The 20,992-nt window shown below is 38.0% G+C and overlaps 1 protein-coding gene across 1 annotated transcript in view; it reads left to right on the forward strand.

The window, feature by feature from the left end:
* Nucleotides 1-20,992, forward strand: part of LOC121859514 (E3 ubiquitin-protein ligase MYCBP2-like) — a 162,595-nt gene that overhangs the window by 31,691 nt on the left and 109,912 nt on the right. The window contains exons 16-30 of the mRNA XM_042356373.1: nt 2,440-2,650; nt 3,725-3,885; nt 4,406-4,525; nt 11,242-11,460; nt 14,714-14,842; nt 15,186-15,388; nt 15,507-15,741; nt 16,273-16,432; nt 16,900-17,056; nt 17,458-17,602; nt 18,034-18,161; nt 18,655-18,789; nt 19,244-19,335; nt 19,783-19,966; nt 20,903-20,971. Of these exons, the coding sequence (XP_042212307.1) occupies nt 2,440-2,650; nt 3,725-3,885; nt 4,406-4,525; nt 11,242-11,460; nt 14,714-14,842; nt 15,186-15,388; nt 15,507-15,741; nt 16,273-16,432; nt 16,900-17,056; nt 17,458-17,602; nt 18,034-18,161; nt 18,655-18,789; nt 19,244-19,335; nt 19,783-19,966; nt 20,903-20,971 (2,348 nt within the window). The remainder of the gene's footprint in view (nt 1-2,439; nt 2,651-3,724; nt 3,886-4,405; nt 4,526-11,241; nt 11,461-14,713; nt 14,843-15,185; nt 15,389-15,506; nt 15,742-16,272; nt 16,433-16,899; nt 17,057-17,457; nt 17,603-18,033; nt 18,162-18,654; nt 18,790-19,243; nt 19,336-19,782; nt 19,967-20,902; nt 20,972-20,992) is intronic.

A 20,992-nucleotide genomic window follows, 5' to 3' on the forward strand; every position in this document is an offset into this window, starting at 1 on the left:
CAGCATTAAGTTGTAAATGACAGCACTGGAAACATAAGAAGACCTGATGAAAGTGAAGGATGGACATAATGAAGGAATAGGAAATGAAAGCTCGGTAGAAAGTGTTAAATTATGAATGGAGAGGTAGCAGAAGGCTGAGAATGAGCTGGAAAGATTGGGTAAAGGAAGTACTGAACTGGGTAGGAGTGGGTTGGATATTCAGAAAAAGAACAGTTGTTCATGCATGACGGAAAAGAATGGCATTTAGTAGTTTTTGGGATAGACTTAATACATACAGGTTTAACACAGACATACTTCTTATAGCTCTCTTAGTGTGTTTGTGGAAAATGGAACACTATTAGAGGTCATTATACTGTAATATGGTTCCAATAGATATGTGTTTACAGCAGTGCTATTTCTTACCTTTGAGTGATATAAGGACTTCATTGTTGTGTGTTAAAGTATGATACAAATTTTATGAATAATTTTTAATAACAATGGATGTAAAAAAGAACAATAAATTATGTAGTCACCATTGAATAGGGAAGGAACTTGATAAAGATGACCTCCATCTGTTGTGGCCCCAAACATGCTCCTGCTTGGGGCCCAGCTGGCTCTCCATCTTCTTCCTTAAATGAATTTTTTATGGTGTGTTTATTTTGTCTGTGTTCTCAAGAAGGGTTCTAATGGTTGGTGTAATATAACTCGGGCTACTGCCAATATCAACCTGATGCTCACACTCCTCCATTTTTGTATCCATACTAATTACTAATGTTTTTCTATGACTGCTTTGCCACGTTACCAACATTATCATGTGGTGGCCTTTTATCAGAGATTATGGGTCAAAAATATTGTAAAAATCGTTAGTGCCTCAGTGGAGTAAACACACATGCACTTGAAGCATTTAAACCTGATGGAGACACGCAGAGAATGCCTGAGTAGTGTTTGTCACACAGCACACAACTGCATGTTGTTTAGTCTTGTGCAGAACTTTGGAACTATTTTATATATACGCATTAATATATATTTTTTTTTTTTAATTCTTTGTTGTTTAATAGATTTTAATAATGTCCCCCAGAACAATGAGTTTTACAATGAAACATTATTCGAGGTACAAAATTCTAAGGGGTATTTCTCCACGGAGGTGACAGAGGAGTTATGGGTAAACCATAACACATCTGGTGAAGCAGTTAGAGATATTGACTGACTGCTTTGATGGTCTTTATTGTGGCACCCTTTGCCACCAGGTAGAAAAGCTTGCAGGGAGTGAGGGAAAAATAATCAACACACATATTTCCTTGTAAAATATTTTAATCTATGCATGTTTGTTAGGACTTATAAGCACCTCATATAATCTTCACCTCACAGTTTGTTCTGCCAGTTTTCTAAATTCACATGTAATTCCATAAGTTTTTAGTCCAAGCCTTTCATATCTCTATTTTGTAAACTCAGCTTCACATATCCGCAGAGAGGTTAGAGCAAACACTCCAAAGTTAACTTAAACATTTGAATCTTAACTTTTCCCCACTCACCAGGGCTTGCAAGGCACCTCACACTCTTCTGTCAGGTGTTAGTCTCTTCCCAGCTCTTATTCTTCCACAGCCAGTCTTGCTAGCATTACAGTACAGTCATCCCTTGGTTATCACGCCTAATTGGGACCCCGCCGAGTGCGTGATAACGAAAAACGCGATAACAAAAGTACAGAACCTATGGGATTTATTGTAATTGGTCCCAGGCACCCAAGACCCAACCCCAAGTTTCCCATTTTACAACCATTTAGACCCACTGAATATATATAGATAATGTTATGGTAAGTGTCAGAAACACACATAGGCATGGTTAGGTTTATTACAAAGTGATGAAAAGGGTACGCTCAATACTGTAGTCCACAAAGCATGTAGCTATGCTTTCTTTATTTGAGTCCCCCATCATAGGAGTCCGTTTTCTCTCGCTACACAACGCCTGAGTCCTCCGTTTTCTCTCAATCTTAGAGTGCACCCGAGACTTCGTTATTCCTTAGTAATGACACAGAATTTGAAATTGCAACCCCAATGGCAACTAGATATGTCTGATTACAGCAAATGTATTCTTTTCAATTTGCAGGTGAAAGATTTTATCCTCAATAGATGTAGGTGAAGGAAGGGGTAATATTACACCTGGAGGCAAATGCGTGATAACCAAATTCTCGGCCTGAAAAATGCGCTATAACGGCAGGTGTGCAGATTTTGATGGAGGCGTGATAACGAAAATTGTGATAACCAAATGCGCTATAACCAAGGGATGACTGTAATGTACACTGAATATATGAAATTATCTACCAATTAAATTTTTTTCGTTATTCACAGTAAAATTAATCGGTGATTATTCTGTTGAGTAATTGGCACATTTTCTGTTTTTATTATTTTTTATTTACTTTTTTATTCTTTTGCTGCCTGATGTAAGTGATCTTTGAATTGCCAGGCATGTCAATGTCAGTGGGACCTGCTGGAGAAGAGGATGTAGAGGATGAAGATGGTGTTGAGAGTGAGGAGGGAGGCGAAGGAGGGATGTGTCCTCCTGGGCGTCATCGTTGGGTTCGTGATCACTGTCTTGTGTGCACCGTATGTCACGAATGTACAGGCTACGGGGCTGCGTGTGTTTCCAGTGGGAGGCCAAACCGCAACTCTGGACAGTTAGTATTTTTGGTATTATTTTCATTTGGCTGTACTGTATTCAAAACTGTCTATAGATCTCTTAAAATGTCATCCTCTACACACCATTTGATCCTTCACTTATTACTGGTATAGTTAAATATTTACAAGATTAATTCATAACATTCGACAGACTTTTACAGAATTTGCTCATATTTATGCAGCTGTAATTATAATAGTTAAGAAATTAATGTGTATTGTATATCCATTATTATTAAAGACATACGGTACTGTATTAGTATTTCATAGTTTTAGGATTTAATTAAAAAAAATGCATTTATTTTTATTGAAACACTTGATTGACACACCATTGCTGTTTCTAAAGATTTTAAGTAATTTGTCACTGATATTATAAATACACAAGCTCTGTTCTATACAGTGTGAGTTGTGGTGTTGTGAACTACTGTAGAGACGTGTCACTCTTAGGAACAACTTGATACTGTACTGTACACCGACTTGACCAAACTGTGACCATGAGGAGAAACACTGACACAGACCTGGATGGTAGAAGTACTGTTAGTTAGTCCATCTCAGGCTGAGGACCTGTGTACTCTAGCTGCCCGTGTGGTCGGTATTTAGAGTTGATTGTTTGTTTCACTTAACGAACAAAATAAAGACAACATTCTGTGCATACTTTAAATGAAAACAAAATACAGTCTACAGTATTTAGAAGTTGAGAGTTCCCTAAAAGCAAATTAAATGGGTTTAAGGATGTTCCAGAAGCTTCTAGTGAGTCATAACATTTGATGCAGATATAGAGTTTATGAATAATTATTGTTGGATTAAATAAATATCCCAACACAGTACCTTGATTATCTTTACTTATATAGATCTGTATTAATAAAATATTGTAAGATAATTGTGTTCACATAACTTTTGAAATTAATTCTAGTCAAATTAAAATAAACATTTGAGGTAACTTGTACACTACCAGACCTTGACCCATGTGGTTATAAATGAGTTACCTCATCAAGACTAAACTATAAGATGAGGTCTCTGGGATCAGTTTACAATACTGTACTGTATATAGCTTTTTAAAGAGAAGTTGTTTTCAGACCATGTGGGTGTGGGTCTGGTGACTCTGGCTGTGCTGAGTGTGGCTGTTGTCGGTCCTGTGCAGATGAGATTGAAGGGGATAGTGATCAAGATCCCTTCTCCCTTATGCAGGGGCAACACTCTGGCCTCTTTGGATTCTCAGAAGTGGGAAATCTTGGAGGTAAGAAGTTGGGTACACATGACTCAATGTATTTGTTGTTAGATGTGAACACGTCTTCACTTGTGCATTAACAGGGCTTGTCAGATTTTGTGCAGTGTGGCAGCCCTGTGTTTGTTTACATTCGACACAAGGAAACTCGCAATCATAAACATACTATGGAATCAAAGTAAAACAATATTAAAACCTATATCTCAATGTGATGATTTGTGGAATGTTTATATGAGAAGCCCCTGTAAATGCACTTGTGAAGGGGACTGTACATATCTTTACTTCAGTACTCCTTTACTTGTACATGTTAACCCTCAGAGATGCATTGACACCTGGTGTTTATTTTGATTTCCTTTCCCATCAATGCTAATCGTTTACATGCATATGGCTGCATCTTTCCATAAACTTGCATTGCTGCCTCTGTGCAAAGTGGTTCATTTTTACCACCATTATTGCTCAGTTATTTGTGGTATTATGAGCATTGATCTTCAGACTCTTAACATGATTTCTAAATAAACATTATATGCAACAGGAAATATCTTTGGGAGAGCTTGTGGACGATTACAGGATCAGCTACAGAGGAGACTTGATGAGAGGCGCTGTCGACCACGTTACAGGCACCCCAGGTATACGCCAACCCTCATCAGGAAAGGTATGTAACCTACTACTGTACTCTACTCCATCATCATCATCAGCCATTTTCCTCGGTTGTGATAATCTGACGGTAGTTCTCCGTGATCTCCGAGGTCGTTTCTTACAGCTTCTCTCCGTGTCCTTGTTGGTCTACTATATAACTTGTTGTCTGTGTAATTATATATCAGTCTCGAAAAAGTGTAAGTGAGAAATTTTGAACATGGGCGTACAGTATCATGTTTTACCCTAAGTAATATCTCCGTTAGCCGTAATCCCTCAAACCCGTAACTCTCCAATAGCCGGAATTGAAATTTTCTCGGAAAATTGTTTCCAAAGCCGGAATTTTCCGGAAAATTCTGGCTTTGGGAACGATTTTCCGAGGGGCACATTTTCCGGAAAATTCCGGGAATGGGGGAGTTTTTTCCGGGTTTGAGAAATGAAAATCAAGCACATTTTCTGGAAATTCCGAGAAAAATTTTCTGTTACCCGGAAATTTCCGGAAAATTCCGGGGATGAGGGATTTTTTTCCGGCTTTGAGAGATTCGTCTCGTTACCCGGAAATCTCTCATTCCCGGAAGTCCTCTGCACCAATTGTTCCGGCTAACGGAGATATCACTACAAACTTTTTTTAGGGACTCGGTTATGATCAGAGTTTAAATAGATTCATTGCTATACATTGGCATCTTGGAAATCCAGAAATCAGTTATCCTAGAGTTTCAGAAAACCTGTAAATATGAAGAATAATGAAAAATTAAAGATATTATTGCAAGTACTTCCACACAAAGCCTCACCAATATTCTCAATATTCCTTCTCATCTCCCCGTCTTCTTTCTCTGCTTATTTCAATAACTTCACTTTTGTCCATATTAACTATTCATTTTCTTCTACTGTAACTAACTCTTCCAAACCTATTCCATAAAATTTATGATTTTTCCGAATCATCACTCGAGCAAGATCATCTGTAAACAGCAGCTGACTCATTTTTCATTTGTCAATGCTTTCAGTATTTATCAATCTTGTAACTTTTGCCATAACTCTTTCTTCACCCCTCTTATCACCCCATCCATGAAAATGCAGAACAATTATGGCAATACTGTACAGTACTGTACTCGTGACATACTGTAGTCCTGTTTTCACAAAGAATCACTTTCTCCTTAACAGTCATTGTACATTCTACAATTTTTCATTCACTTCAAGTAATTATCATATCTTTTTATAGATCGAAAATGCCATAAAACATTTATTCTCTTACAGAAACGTTCCAATTATACAAACACTTGATCCACACATCCTTTTTGTACTATGAACTGACACTACAGCACTCTTACCTTAATCAATTTTCTGTTTTGACTTCTGTACAATTCTCTCATTAATAATGGTACCGCACTCCTTCCGTGGTATGTTCAACACATTTATTCCTCAGCAGTTATTTATTAGTTACCCTCTACTTGGTTCAGTGACTTACTGTTGGTCCTTCAGCCTGTAGACAGGGCCTCCCAACTTGAGCTTGGATTAATCTGTTAAGACCATGAATTAACTTTTATCCTCATACAAGAGGTCTTGACACATAACTTGTTCTGAGGAACTGAAGACACATTTGGAGCTTTAACCACCTGAGAAGTACTCACTGCTTTCTGGTGAGCAGCTCCACCACGTATGAACCAGAGCATATCTGACCCTGCCTGGACAATTCGGAATGAACCCCCACTTACAGTCCGTCTTCAGTTCTTGAGTGGCTCTCATAGGATGATTACATCTTATTGGCTCTCCATTATTTGTCTTTCCTTGTAAAAAGAAGCAATGTGTTGACCGCACTGGACACTTCACGGATATGTTAGTTGGTCTTACCAGGATGTCAGTGTTAACATTAAGATAGACAAGTATTTTCCTTCTTCCTTGGTCAACATCCGGCTTTGCCTCGGTGAACATTTCAACCAAAGGCTGTGAACGTCCGGCCATCTCCTTCTGGAATGACTGATTTTACGTGACTGTAAAGCATGGGAAGAAACCTTGTAGGAATAAGAGGGAGGCAACAACTATAATACTTAGCTCGACAAAGGAAACTGGCAACACTAACCAAAATGAAACAAATAAACAGAAAAATGAACATGAAGGCCAAGGGTGTCCAAAAGAGCCATCTTGTCCAGTAAGAACTGGGAGGTGTTTATGAACACCAACCACTCAAAGGAATTGAGGCAATGGCATAAATTATTACAGAATGTGGCATAAAGTACAGAAAGTTCCACAGTATGGTACACTTACATCATCTGCTCTAGTAAACAGTGGGACTATCACCTTCATTATGTTTTCAACCTCGTATTTCGTCGCCGATTTTGTGATTTCATGAGTTTCGTCTTTACTAAACTCACTCTAGGTACAGTACATATATATGTGTTGCTGCAGGAAGAATACTGTAGTTATTTTTTTATATTTCCTCTCTAAATACTCACTGAGTGCTATTATTACATTCGTCCAATGAGCAGTAGCGGACAATGTTAACAGTGTCGGTCACACTCCAAGATGCATTGCAAGTCTATAAAGTATCCAGATACTGTAGTCCACATTTTCTGTAGTTATTGTAAAGTTGTATATGGAACAGAAGATGCGGTAGTATTATGCTTTCTTGTTAGTATTATTAATATTTTTTTTACGGAGATTAGCCCACCCGGGCACAGGTCACTGACCCACATCGGGGCCTGGGGGCAAAAATGTAATAATAATAACAATCATAATGATAATTAGTTCATAGTAAATAAAATTTATAATAAAAAATACAAAATTAAAATTTTTAATTATAATAATAATAATAACACTGATAATAATAATAAAGAACCATAAAGAAATACAAAAATTAAAAAAAAGATCAATACTGTAGTGAGAAACGATATACAGCTCCTCCCCGACCTACGACCACCCGCACTTACGACCACCCGCACTTACGACCACCCGCACTTACAACCTGCCTCAGTCGTACCAAAATTTTGTCAAATTACGTATTTTCGAGTCTCATCGTCACTGATTGCGCTGTGTACTGACAAAATTTTCGTTTGTAATTCACTTTAAAATGGCTGGCAAGCTTAAAAGTGAGAGTTTTGTGGTGCTGGGAAAAAAAAGAGACCCATTTTAGATTTTCTCTATACAGTGACCCCTCGTTTAACGAACACCTCGGTTAACGTAATTTCGATTAACGAACTGCCTTCCATAAGGATCTTCAATTCGGTTAACGAAAAAAAAATTCGGTTAACGAAGTTCTTACGAACCGACCTCAACATGTTTTCGCTTGCACTGACCGGGCAACCAGCTTTAGTATCAGTCCGCCAATACATTAATCGGTTCTAGGGCTTAAATTCCTTACTATTTTAGTAAATATCAAGAAGTTTATACTATTCAATTTTTAGTTTAATATTCAATTTTTAATTTTAACAATTATTGAACATAATTGAAGGTAAAGTGACTAGTTTAATGCGCGGCATCCAGCCTCTTAACACAGCAAACAGGAGTTAGTCTCTCTCTGTTTTCACTGGAGGTAACATCTTGCTTGAGACTCTCTTCAACTAAACGCTTTTTTTCTGTGTTTCCAAGCAAATTATTGGTCATTTTGAAATATATTTTACATATTGACAATATATAATGCAGTGCAGTGTTGATTTAAAGAAAATAATCTTGAATTACACCAAGAGAGCTAAAATTTTATGGGTGAAATGGTGCCATGGGGTGACTTCTCTTCCACCCCAGTGCCTTCTCTTCTTCCTTCTCCTCCACCCCCATTCTAAATCCCATCATCATCATCATCATCCAGGAGCCTTCTACATACACACCTCAAAGTAAGTGAACTTTTCTACCATTTTTGTTGAATTTAGGAAATTTTCGGTGAGCTGGAACCAATTACCCAAAAACCCATTGAAACAATGGTTTCGGTTAACGAACTTTTCGGTTAACGAACGACCTTCTGGAACGGATTGAGTTCGTTAACGGAGGGGTCACTGTATTATTTAAGCATTTTCGACTTACGACCATTTCTACTCACGACCTGGATTTGGGTCCCTAACCCCGTCGTAAGTTGGGGAGAAGCTGTACAGTGGTCCCTCGGTTAATGAACGGTTCGATTAACGAAATTTCAGTTGAATTAGCTCCCATAAGGATTTTCAGTTCGATTAATGAACAAAACTTCGATTAACGAAATCCTTACGACAAACATGTTTTGTTGTGCGCATCAGCTGATCGGCCAGTTCGCCAATTCAGTAATCTGTTCTATGTTTACATTCGTTTCCAGTGGAGTAAATATCAAGAAAGTTGTGCTCTTCAATATTTTTGCATTTTTTATATTAAAATTATTAGTCATTTTAACATTTCCTTAACATATTGATAATATATGCAGTACAGGGAACTAGTTTTTTGTGCGCCCATCAGCAGCTTGACTCAGCCACCAGGCGTCAGTTGGGCTTTGTTTACAGTGGAGTGAGCATCTATTTTGTTGGTGTCTTGAATATTTTTGCATTTTTCATTAAAATTATTGGTCATTCTGAAATTTAGTTAACATATTGATAATTTATAGAGCAGTGCAGTGTTGATTTAAATAAAATAATCTTGAATTACACCTAGTAAACTTAAAATTTTATTGGTGAAATTACTGCATCAAGTATGGGTCCCCTGAAAGGTGATTTCTCCTCCACCCCCACTTCCTTCTCTTCTCCCTTCTCCTCCACCCCACTTCTAATTCCCATTATTTTCATCATCAACCAGGAACCTTCTACATACACACCTCAAAGTAAGTGTACTTACCTGCATTTTTTTTTACTTTGTATGTACTTTTCGGTGAGCTGGAACCAATTACCCAATATCCCATTGAAACAATGGTTTCGGTAAAAGAAATTTTTGGTCAACGAACGACCCTCCAGAACGAATTGTGTTCATTAACCGAGGGACCACTGTACTGTATTCTATTGTTTTTTATTTATTATTATACAGTATACTGTACAGTACAGTACTGTACAGCTCCTTCCCGACTTACGACGGGATTAGGGACCCAAATCCAGGTTGTAAGTCAAAAATGCTTAAAATAATACATAGAATATCTAAAATGGGTGTCTCTTTCTTCTCAGCACCACAAAACTCTCACTTTTAAGCTTGCCAGCCATTTTAAAGTGAATTACAAACGAAAATTTTGTCTGTACTGACGTTGAGACTCGAAAATACGTAATTTGACAAAATTTTGGTACGACTGAGGCAGGTCGTAAGTGCGGGTGGTCGTAAGTCAAGTAGGTCGTAGGTCGGGGAGGAGCTGTATTTAGTTTATATTTAATGTTTTGTTAATTCTATTACCAGTATACAGTACTTTGTATGTATACTTTTTCTGTGAGTTGGAATCAATTACCCAATATCCCATTGAAATAATAGATTCGGTTAACGAAATTTTTGGTTAACGAACGACTCTGTAGAACGAATTGTGTTCATTAACTGAGGGACCACTGTATGTATGCTGTGTTGTCAATGTAAGAGAAACAATTGAGACCCTGCAATTGTGTGTAAATGAGGCAGAAAGTCAGATCAGCAACCTAGAACTTGGTCACAATTTCCATGATGCCATATGGCAGCATGGTCTACCATTAGACAACACTTGTTCTTATATGCTTATTAACTTGAGTTGACCTGTTGAGAGATGAACAGATAGGATGAAGAAGTGGAAAGTGGTGTCATCTGGCATATCGTCTGCAGCTGTGAGCACCTCAAAGCAAAATTAATCTTCATGAGTCTTGTTGTTTAAAATTGGCAGGAACTGAGGACACAGGCACATAAACAGTCTCTTACAGCCAAAGAGGGTTCAGAATGCTTTAATCTAGTGCATTGATTCTGACAAGATGACCTGAAGCTTCACTGATTCTTGAGACATCCACACAATCAAATGGAGAACAAATCCTTGCCCCTGGTGTGGCTCGGTGCGATGGCTGCTCACGGCAAGAAACTTATCCATGTTCTCGTTCTGTAAAGTGTATTCTGCCGTAAAACATCTCGAGGCCCTGTAGTAAAAGCTGTCATAGGGTTCAGTAGGAGGTATGATCTAGTAGAAAACTTGTTTCTTCCTTTTGGTCATAAAATGGGATTTTATTTGTCCTTCATTTTTCTTACATCTGGTCATCAAATTTACAGATCTTACCACTCAATATTTTCACCACACTTTAATGACTGTACTTAAATAAGTCCTCGTATAAATCTTGTCAATAAAGACTGCAATACTTATATGGATTTAATTGATCTGAGGTTCTCTTTCTCTCCTAAATACAGTAATATTGCCTGTGTGTTGCACCTGGAATATTTATGTAGCTTTAATTGCTGTGTAAAGAAAATCAGAAAACACTTGAATGAAGTTTGATGCCTTTTTAAGTGTTATAAAACCTGATGCTTCACATCACAGCATGACTTGCCTTGCTTTACATTTGCCTGTTACCTATAAAATGCTATTGCTGAGATGACACTTTTATTTATGTTGCATTTTGAGGACCAGTGTTCTCTCTTAATTTATCTTTGGGAGAAGACTTATATGTTATGTAAACCTTTGGAGACTGGAAATACTGTGCCAACAACTCATTTAATGTTTAGGAGAAAATTACTAAAATTACAATATTTCATTAAAAACATAATTATAACTGAGTAGTGAATGTGAGGCCTATGTAGCAAGTCCTCGGAAAAACAGTACCGTATATGGCCAGAGTAGCATTCCTGCTGGTGTATTAACAGGGCTGGGTGGCCAAGCCTCAGCCATGGATGGTCACACTGGTAACCTGGGCCAGTTTGAGGCTCGGTTGCTGCGCCTCCTAGCCCCCTCTTCCAACCCTGCGGGTGGTGGTGCTGCTATGGCTGGTACTGGTAGTCGTGCCCCTGCTGCTGCAAGTCCTGATCCTGCTGGCATAGCTGCTCCTGCTGCCCTTGATCCTCTTGCTACCAGTAACATCCTAGGTTTGTTTTGCTGCTTCTATGTTTAGTTTCACAATGTATCTAAACACTGGGAGGACGAGTCTCAGTCTTTTTTCTGTTGTTTATATTTTTTTGTGTTAATGATCATGAAGCTGAAACACTTTACTTGGTCATTTTAATTTTTGCACATGAAATTTTTTTAAATGTACACATTTTGCTAATATTTACTTTTTTCTTTTAAGCTATATTGTACTGTACTGTATAATGTAAAAAACAAAACTTATAATGATGTTATTGCTCACTACAGTACACCATTTGTGAGCTATCCTTTGCATGTACAGTACTATTTGTTGGAAGTTGAAATATGTTTAAAGATGAGGGATGAATACATTACTGTATATACTTGTGTATAAGTCGAGTTTTGACGACCAAACATTTATACAAAAAGTGGGGAGTCAAGATCCACCTGGCAACACTGTTGTTATGATAGTGTCCTGCTGCTGAAGGTATTCATAACTGATGGGTGATCTGTCTCAGTACAGTATCTTGGTAATTCTCATGCCAAATATCTTTATCAGATGTAATATGGGATGTGGTACTGGAATATATTGTAATTACAGTGGATGTAATGTAATACTGTAGTGTGGTAATATGACTATAACATCAGGAAATTGTAATTACTGATAATACAGTAGCTTGTTTTAAATTAATTTTGGGGGGATGTTGTGTACTAAAAAAGGTGTGGAGAAATATGTCTTAGCACCATAAAAGCATCACTTCCTTGCCTAAGTTATGACCTCAAGTACTTGGGTCTGCTTACACTGTGTACTACGAATATACAAGATATATATAAAAAACTAAGGATTTTTTTTACCAATGTTTGGGGTCGACCTGTACGTGAGATCGACTTATTCACGAGCATGTACAGTAATTAATTTGCACTCTAAGGTATTTTTGATGGGTGATTTAATAAAAAAAAAATTCAGGTGATAAAACTGTGACCTGATTAATTTCCTTCCTGTTCCAAAATTATTTTGATGTGTTGGTTAGTCTCTTTTAATCAATTCTAAAACATTAAAATTAAATTATGTCCTTTAGAACAATATTCCCCAAGTGATTGACATTTTGTTTATACTAGTAGCTGTAACCATCCAATGGCCAGCTTAATTTTAACCCCCCTTAAAATTAAATTACTCTTAATACTGTATGACATTTGTTATGGGATGATTGGCTGTCTCCTCCCTCCCTCCCTCCCTCCCTCTCTCTCTCTCTACCTTTTCTTATTCTTTTACTACTGAAGGATATACCACGTCATTTTTTGGCCTCTTCTTCTCCCTTATATGTGACTCACTCTCACTGTTGCCCCTTTAGATCTGCTCCAGGGAAGGTTTGACACTGGTAGGTAGGGCCACTACTACTCAGGCACCACTCGTGAGAGACAATGGACACACTAACTGAGAAGCCAGAGAGAGATACTTAGCTGTCAGTATAGTTTCCCCTCCATTACAATAAAAAGCTACAGATATTGTTTTTTGAGGACTACATCAGAATCATGATTAATACACACATAATACTTTACTATAATGTATACAGTGGTACCCTGGTCAACGTCGGGATGCATTCGTGAAAAATATGATGAATATTGAAACAACGTAAACAAAAAAAATGGAATAAGGCTTAAGATGCGTTCCTGTTGTCGCCACTTCACGTATTGTATTTTGCTTTATACCTGTGATAAACTGCACGTTCACCAGCATCCATTTGACAGATATCATCAAGGTTAAAACTTGCATGCTGCTTCTCTGTCTCCGATACATCCTTGTCACTTAAAACATGCATAGGAGGCATGATGCTTAACATTTGCTAAGATATTTGACAATAAACTTCACAATACTGTTGCAAAACACAACCTGCATGCCAGGAGAGCTAAACAAAGACAGTGGAGGGTATGATGAGACTGTGTACATCTTCATTTTAGACTTTCCTGCAACATTCCATTAAATTACTAACACTACTGTCCACACACACACACACACACACACACACACACACACACACACACACACACACACACACACACACACACACACACACACAGAGGAAACTTATGGAATTGCTTCCTTTATTGGTGGCAAGAGGACCTCCTCTCCATTTAAAAGGGAAGATGTGTGCAATTGGCATGAAAAGTGTGGTGAAACATGGGCAGTTAAAGAGACTGATATACACAGACTTGAGTGAACTGAAATGAGAATGGTGAGGTGGATGTGCACTATGACACTGAAATATAGGAATCTTTGTTCAGAGCTAAGAGGGTGGCTGAGAGTACTGTATTGGTGAAGTTTTCCATAGAGGCAGACTGAGATGGTTTGGGCATGAGGAGAGAATGGAGGAGACAGTTGGTTCAAGAAAGGCTTGAGTCTAAATGTGTGTGTGGGGGAGGGGGGGAGGCCAAGAATAAAATGAATAAAATAGAGAGTGTATAAGAAATTATATTAGAGTTAAGAACCAAACATTGAGACTGCAAAAGACTGTGCAGCATGGAGAGCTGCTATCAAGTAATCTTGGCTAACTCACACAAACATGGAAAATGGCCATAAAATATTGATGATGGTTGCATATCAAGTCACCTGATAAGAGCAGGTTAGTCTCTGTGTCTGCAGTCACTCCTGGTGAGGTCATGTTGTCTATACCTAATTCAGGCCAAATCTTCTCCCTTCGTCTTGTTTCCCAATCTGTTATAATCTCTTTTACAAAAATCTGGGATTAATGGATTTTTTCCTCTGATATTCCAAATATTATTTCTTGGTAACTGTTGTTTCTTAACTCACTTCCTTCTTCCTCATCACTGATCTTATTTTTTTCTGTTTAACAGAACTTAATTGAGTACAGTATATTGCTGCCATGGGCACGTTTGTATTATTGTATACATGGAAACTTACTTCAGTACAGAATCATCATCAAAAGGAAGACTTTGGATGTAGGTGGGAGTGTAACCTCTTGTACTATGACAATCTGTCTTCTCTTTCCTTGAACAGCACAGCACATGTTGGCTTTTCCAGGAATATAACTTATGGTATAAAATGGGATTTCAGTATCTTTCCATTATTTTTGTTTCAGAGGACATATGCCCAATGTTTCCAGTGAAGCCATACATTACAGTACTACAATATATCTCTTAATCTTTTTAATCATATTTTAGCCATATCGTTTTTGTTGGTAATATTTTATCTTATAAGATCACTACATACATTAAAGCCCCTTCACTTTATAGTCATTTAAAAGTTCATCTTTACAGTAGCTGAAGATGGTCTTGGAAGTGACCAGGAGAGAGATGCCAGTAAGATTGCTATGTTGTCTCCTGCAAGGGTCCACTTATCTGGGACCTCACCTGTTGTTCAAGTTACCTGTGGACTCCATCACTCTGGTGAGAGAGCATAATGTTCTTCTGTTATCTTTATGGTGTATGAGTTCCAGGCATCTCTTGTGTTAATTAGGAGTTCCTCTTCGTCATCAAGTGGAAAAGGGGTTTAATTAATCAAGTTCGTACCATCAGCTTTTTCTAGATATATTTACCTTAGATCATGTCACTGCTTAACTTGTAAACTTTGGTATTGACTTTTATCACCCTCACCAATTGTTTAGTTTAATGATGTGAACCATATTGTTAGCAATATATATCTGTTCTGTACCTTCTAGTTAACTGTTTGCCAAGCACAGATTGATATTGTAACATGTAAAAGAAAATGATAGTCTTTTGTTTTACATAGTGATATTGTGTGCCAATGGAGAGACGTACACCTGGGGCAGTAACAGTTACGGACAACTTGGAGTCGGGGATCTGCTGTCACGAGGATCTCCGGTCTTGATCCGTCTACCTCCCAATGTTCGTGTGACTCAGGTGGCTGCTGGAAGTAATCATACAGTTTTTCTAACATCAAATGGACAGATCTACAGTTGTGGAGATTTTCAGGTAGGAACTAAAATAGACACTGTACTGTATTACATCATTGATTGTTAGTGGTTGTGTTGTATAGGTTATGGAAATTTGTAGCAAACAATATAAGATCCTTCTTAAAATTTTGTTGCAGAAAGGTCAGCTTGGTCGTGGTGCTCCTCAAAGTGATGCTGGAGAGGGAAGCAGTCGAGGCCGTTGTCCATGGTACTCTGTGCCTGGACTAGTGCCAAGTATTGGGCCGAGGCTTGGATGTCGGGCTACGTGGATTGGTGCGTCCGCCGATGTCACTTATGTAAAGCTTGATCAAAGCCTGATCAATGCTCATAACCTCAGTGCTGCTGCTGTTGTTGCCAATAGTAATTGCTTAGGTAAGTTTATTTATTTTTGTACAATATTGCATCAGGATAATGAATAACCTAAAAGTGTTGAATAACTTGAATACTGTATACTGTAGGTATGATATGTAAAACCACAATATATCCACAATTTTACCAACCACAGTATTCAGTTGTAAGTATCCACAGGTTACCACAGCCATTGTGAGATATTTTTAACCCAGTGCAGTAAGGATGTTTGCTGGATCAGGTCCATCAATGGTTCATGGAGTAAATGTTCCCCAGATGACAATTGACCAGACTCAGGTTCTCTTCCTTCTATAAATATTGCCTCTGTAGTCCCTCTTCATGGCATAAGACCGAACAATATTTAAGTAATGGCCACTCTCTCCCTTACCAGTTTCTCAATCACACTTTCCACAACTTTAACCTGATCTAACAGCTTCAGGCACTTACTGTATAGTGTCCACATTAAAGTGCATCAACTTTTTCCTTGTACAGATAATTTATATTGTCTTACAAACATTGTCCAAAATGCAGTACAGTATGTATTATTTACTTCAGTTCTGCTGCCAGTTGGAGGAAAAAAGGAGGAGGAAGAGGGTTGGAGATGTTTGGTTATCAGTCGTTCAGATGGGCAATGTCGCAGTTTTTCCACTCAGGATCAGATATGCTTTGCTGGCCATACCATTTGTCTTGATCCTGTCTACAATGTGCTCTGGAGGTAATCTTAATCATTTTTGTACCTGTATGTATTTATTTATTTATACTGATTTATTATATGATTTTTTGTTTGGCTTATTATGGCTATTGCCCTTGGCCATATAGCTGCTGTACAGCAGTACTGGACTCGGTAGATGTAATAGAAGGTCCTTGAGTTGTTGGACAAAGTCCCTTAATATCTGCCTGAGTTAATCTGTTAACCCCATGAATAGATTCATTACCCTTCCTTCCTCCTGTGCCATCAGCCTCAGGGAAGTTGATTAAACTTGCTGTCACTTGATCATTTGTGTTCCTGTACAATATTGCTACCTCTTCAGTGCTTGAATATATCAAAAAGAACATTGTTTAGAATGGCTAATGAAGTCTGTGTTTGTAGATGATTTTGCTAATTTGAAAATTTTTAGTGAGTGCTCTTTTACATCATACAATACTTTAGTAGTAGTATTCATGTTTACTCTTAACCACCAGCTACGACAATGGCCGTCAAGATGTGCATTGTTATAACATAGTTGCAGCAGAGGCGCAGAGGCTGACTAATGGAGGACTGCAGGATGGTCTGAGAGATCTTCTCTCACCAGAATTATCTCTTCCCATCTTACCTGAGTACCAAGTTTCTCGGGCACAGGTACGTGGAAGAAACGAGCTACAGGAGGGAATGTTGAGGTCTCTGAATGTGTTTGTGTGTCCATTCATGTGAGCTGGTTTGAACAAAGGTTAATTCAGATGATTACTGAATGTAGTGTATTAAACTGTGAAAGACTTACTGTAGTTGTCTGTAGAACCTTGTGAGTGATGTACCAGAGACAGTCGACCATCAAGCACCTCAGGGCAGAGCTTACCAATGTTAGGAGGTTTGCAATACATGATGGTTGTGCAATATTATCCATATATGGAAGAAAATCACAAAAGGGTCTCTGTGCCGGAATTGTCGGTGATGTGATGTTAAGGTCTTACATGATGTCATTTATGATAGGATACACTAATTAATTGGCTTTTGAAGTCACTCTGTACCTATTTACCATACAGGTTGCACTGCACATGCTGTCATGCATTGATACTGTCACCTGGGCTCATGAACATGGATTGACTGTGGTAGAGGATGATCCCCAGACAGTTGCTACAGTGCGGGTTTATACCAGAGAAGACTTCACACCCGTCAATAGGTTCGAAAGTAAGTTCAGCAGTTGCTGTCTCTCGTGTCCCCATCAGTCAATCTAATCCCGTGGAAAAGGGGTAATGAGTCTCAAGAAATGAAAATTAAAGCCATAAATTCTTTCATAAATTATGTGTACATAACCCTGCTTTCATAATACATCTCTATAGGCTTGCTTTTGTATAATGCATGTCTATTGGCCTGCTTTCATTGTACAGTCTGTGAACTGTTACAAGTATGATCATAACAGACAGGTGGAGTTGTAGTTTTTTTGGGGGAACCAAATTATGATTTGTTCCCAAGCACTAGACTCCCTCACTACACCTCTGGCTGACTGGTGGGTTTCTACTCGGTTCTTTGCTGGTACTTTGTATATTTAATTGTGATTTTGTTGTTACATTGGGAACTGGCAAACATTAAGGTAATTTACTGTTGTTTTTGTTTTACAGGTCATGGCGGTGGTTGGGGATACTCTGGCCACTCAATAGAGGCAATACGGTTCATGTGTGATACCGACGTCCTCATTGGTGGCTTTGGACTGTTTGGAGGACGGGGTGAATACATGGGTAAAATAAAGGTATTTATCATCTCACGTCTTACATTTTATGAAAGACTTGAGATTTTATTTTCAGTCTTGTTTTCCTAAAATGACTATATAATAGAAATTGTTCCAAGTACGCACGTCCTCTTTCTTATCATGTGTAGACGTGTCTCAGCCTACCACTGTCTTACCCTAAAATATTGTGATATTATGTTGTAAGTTTTCAAAATAATTTCTTGTCTGTTGTTACATCATGAGTGCTCCTTCGTTACTTTTTACACCACATGTGCATTGTTCTTTTCTTAGTGTTAGTTAAAAGATATGTTATGAAGGGAAGTGGATCAGTTTGGAAAAGTATAGATTTAACAGTTAAGTTGTCCAGAAATGTGTTGAAAATAAGGAATAGTCTAGCTGCTGGGATTAAATATGATTTAACGGACATAAAGGACACAATTGGTTAGCAACTATGAGACCAATTACTTTCCTCTTTCATTTCTAAGTTGTGTTGGCATCTTTTTCATCTTTGCAGTTATTTGAACTTGGTGTTGAAGGAGGAGACCAGGAGACTGACGGAGAGTTATTAGCAGAAACAGAAGAGGTGCCGTATGAGTGTGGTGCACGCCAAAAGTTTCCCATGCTCTTTGATGAACCGGTCCCTGTGCAGGTCAGTCTATTTGGCTTACCCGTGTCACTTAACACAGTACATGAGCAGCACATTACCTGAACCCTCTTGGTGTTATCCTTACCAGTCATCAGTGCACACTATTATGACCTGAATATCTAACCCTCCCTCATCCAGTACCTCCATCACCCAAGGCTATTGTTTTTAGTGTTATTTATTATAAGTTTTCAGTTATGTACAGTAGATGCCACATACATAGTCTTCCCATTCTCTTTAATGCTGACACTTGATCTACTTCTTTATCTGGACCCACAGTGTTCACCTTTCACTACATTATTTGTTTGTGCCAAGATCTCATCAGTTTTATGTAGTACCCATGAAGAATGTCTTTCAAGGGGTAACAAGTTGTGTTTTATTTCAATATATCAATTGTGGATATCTGTCTGTACACCAAACCCATTTTATGTAATAACTATCAAGTGTGTGTCTTTTAAAGGGTAATAAGTGGTATGTGGCGTGGGGTCGTGTGAGTGGACCAAGCAGTGACTGTGGGTCTTCAGGACAGAGTATGGTCACCACAGAAGACCAGTGAGTATCACACCCTTTAATGTCAAACTCTTATGAAATTTTATGTTTAGGTTTTTCACTTATATATTACGTGATGATAAATACCTATGGTTAGTATAAGTTGCCATTGGTATTCTATTTTGATTTATTTATTTATGTAGAATTACCAGATTTTATCTACTGTATATGTGATCAATATTATTAAACATTGGGCAGTAGATGGTTTCATTTTGATCTAAGAATGAGATGATGTATTAGTTTGAGGCCAAAACACATATACAAGTTGGTATGGAAGAAGGTTCATGGCTTCCATCATTTGTTATGTCTGGTTGAAGAGTTAATTATTATATTAGAATTACATGTATTGTACAGTAGTTTAACACCAAGCACTTCATCTTAAATTTAATATTGATGATTTAAATTTAAGCATAAAATATGTCTGATATTGAAACACATTTGCACTTACAGAGTTATCTTCTACTTCAAATCGTCCAAGAAATCTAATAATGGAACCGATGTTAATGCTGGACAAATACCTCAGCTTTTATATCGTATTACGGCACATGAGGGATCAGTCACTCCCAGACCTGTGCATGACTCTACAGAGGCAATTCCAATCCTCTCCAAAGGCTTTTTCATGAGTGTTAGAAATGTAAGTATTTTTCTTCAGACTCTTGACAATTCTACAACATTGGTTCTCAAACTGTGGTGCACACACACTTAAGGGTGTTTGACAGGGCTGGGGTGTGTGACTGGGTATTAGGAGGAGCAAGGCAAAGTGCCAGATTTTATCACAGAAACTGTGAAATATGTGGTAGAGTAGACTAGTAGAGTGGATGTGGTGATATAATATGGCTGCAAATGCTTTTACACTGTGTAAAGAATTGTAAATGTCTATGTGTGTGATATGTGATCATTCTGGGGCTTAAGAATAACTCCTAATTTAGATGTTGGTTTAAGGGAACACAGGATATCCCACTGAGAGGGATGGCCCTACATGTAATATTACCTTATTTAAATTTTGTGTTTGTTTCCAGTGTGTAGTAAACATATATAAGAAGACCTTCCTTTCTTCTTTGAGAAAAGACATAAATTTTGATCAAACTGAGAACTGGACTAGAGTTTCCCTCTGTGGTCAGTGTGGGCTTCAAGTAAAATAACTGCACAGTTGAAACTCTCACCTAACTAGCCCAACTGGTTCCTGAGACACCTGTCCAATAGTATATTGTGCACAAGGATAATATGCCCAGCTGATTAGCATTACAATGATTATGAGCAGTGGCAGACCCTGCTTCTAACATCTGTCTGGCTGTAGTACGTACATCTTATAGGTCTCTTGTTTATCTCTTGATCATAAAACAGGATCTCATTCTTCAGTCCTGCAGTCTATCTATATTTTTGTTAATTAAGGCTGTTTGTTGTGTACAGTATGGTGATGAGTACCCTGGGTCACCTTGTGATTAACTTTTAAAATTATCTGTAATCTTAGTTGATGGTTACAGTTGATACATTTGGACCAAATAATCAGTTAACCAAATTTGTGTTTACTCTGTAGTTGATGATGCATTTTTTTCTCTTTTTTTTTCAGGATGTTTTCCAATCATTGCTGGATTTGCTTGGCTGGGCTTGGTCTACTTTGAGGTCGTGTGTAGGAGAAGTAAGCTATAACGTTTGTTAT

Source organism: Homarus americanus, unplaced genomic scaffold, assembly GCF_018991925.1.
Source record: "Homarus americanus isolate GMGI-L3 unplaced genomic scaffold, GMGI_Hamer_2.0 scaffold7626, whole genome shotgun sequence".
In the NCBI taxonomy this organism is placed as follows: Eukaryota; Metazoa; Arthropoda; class Malacostraca; order Decapoda; family Nephropidae; genus Homarus; species Homarus americanus.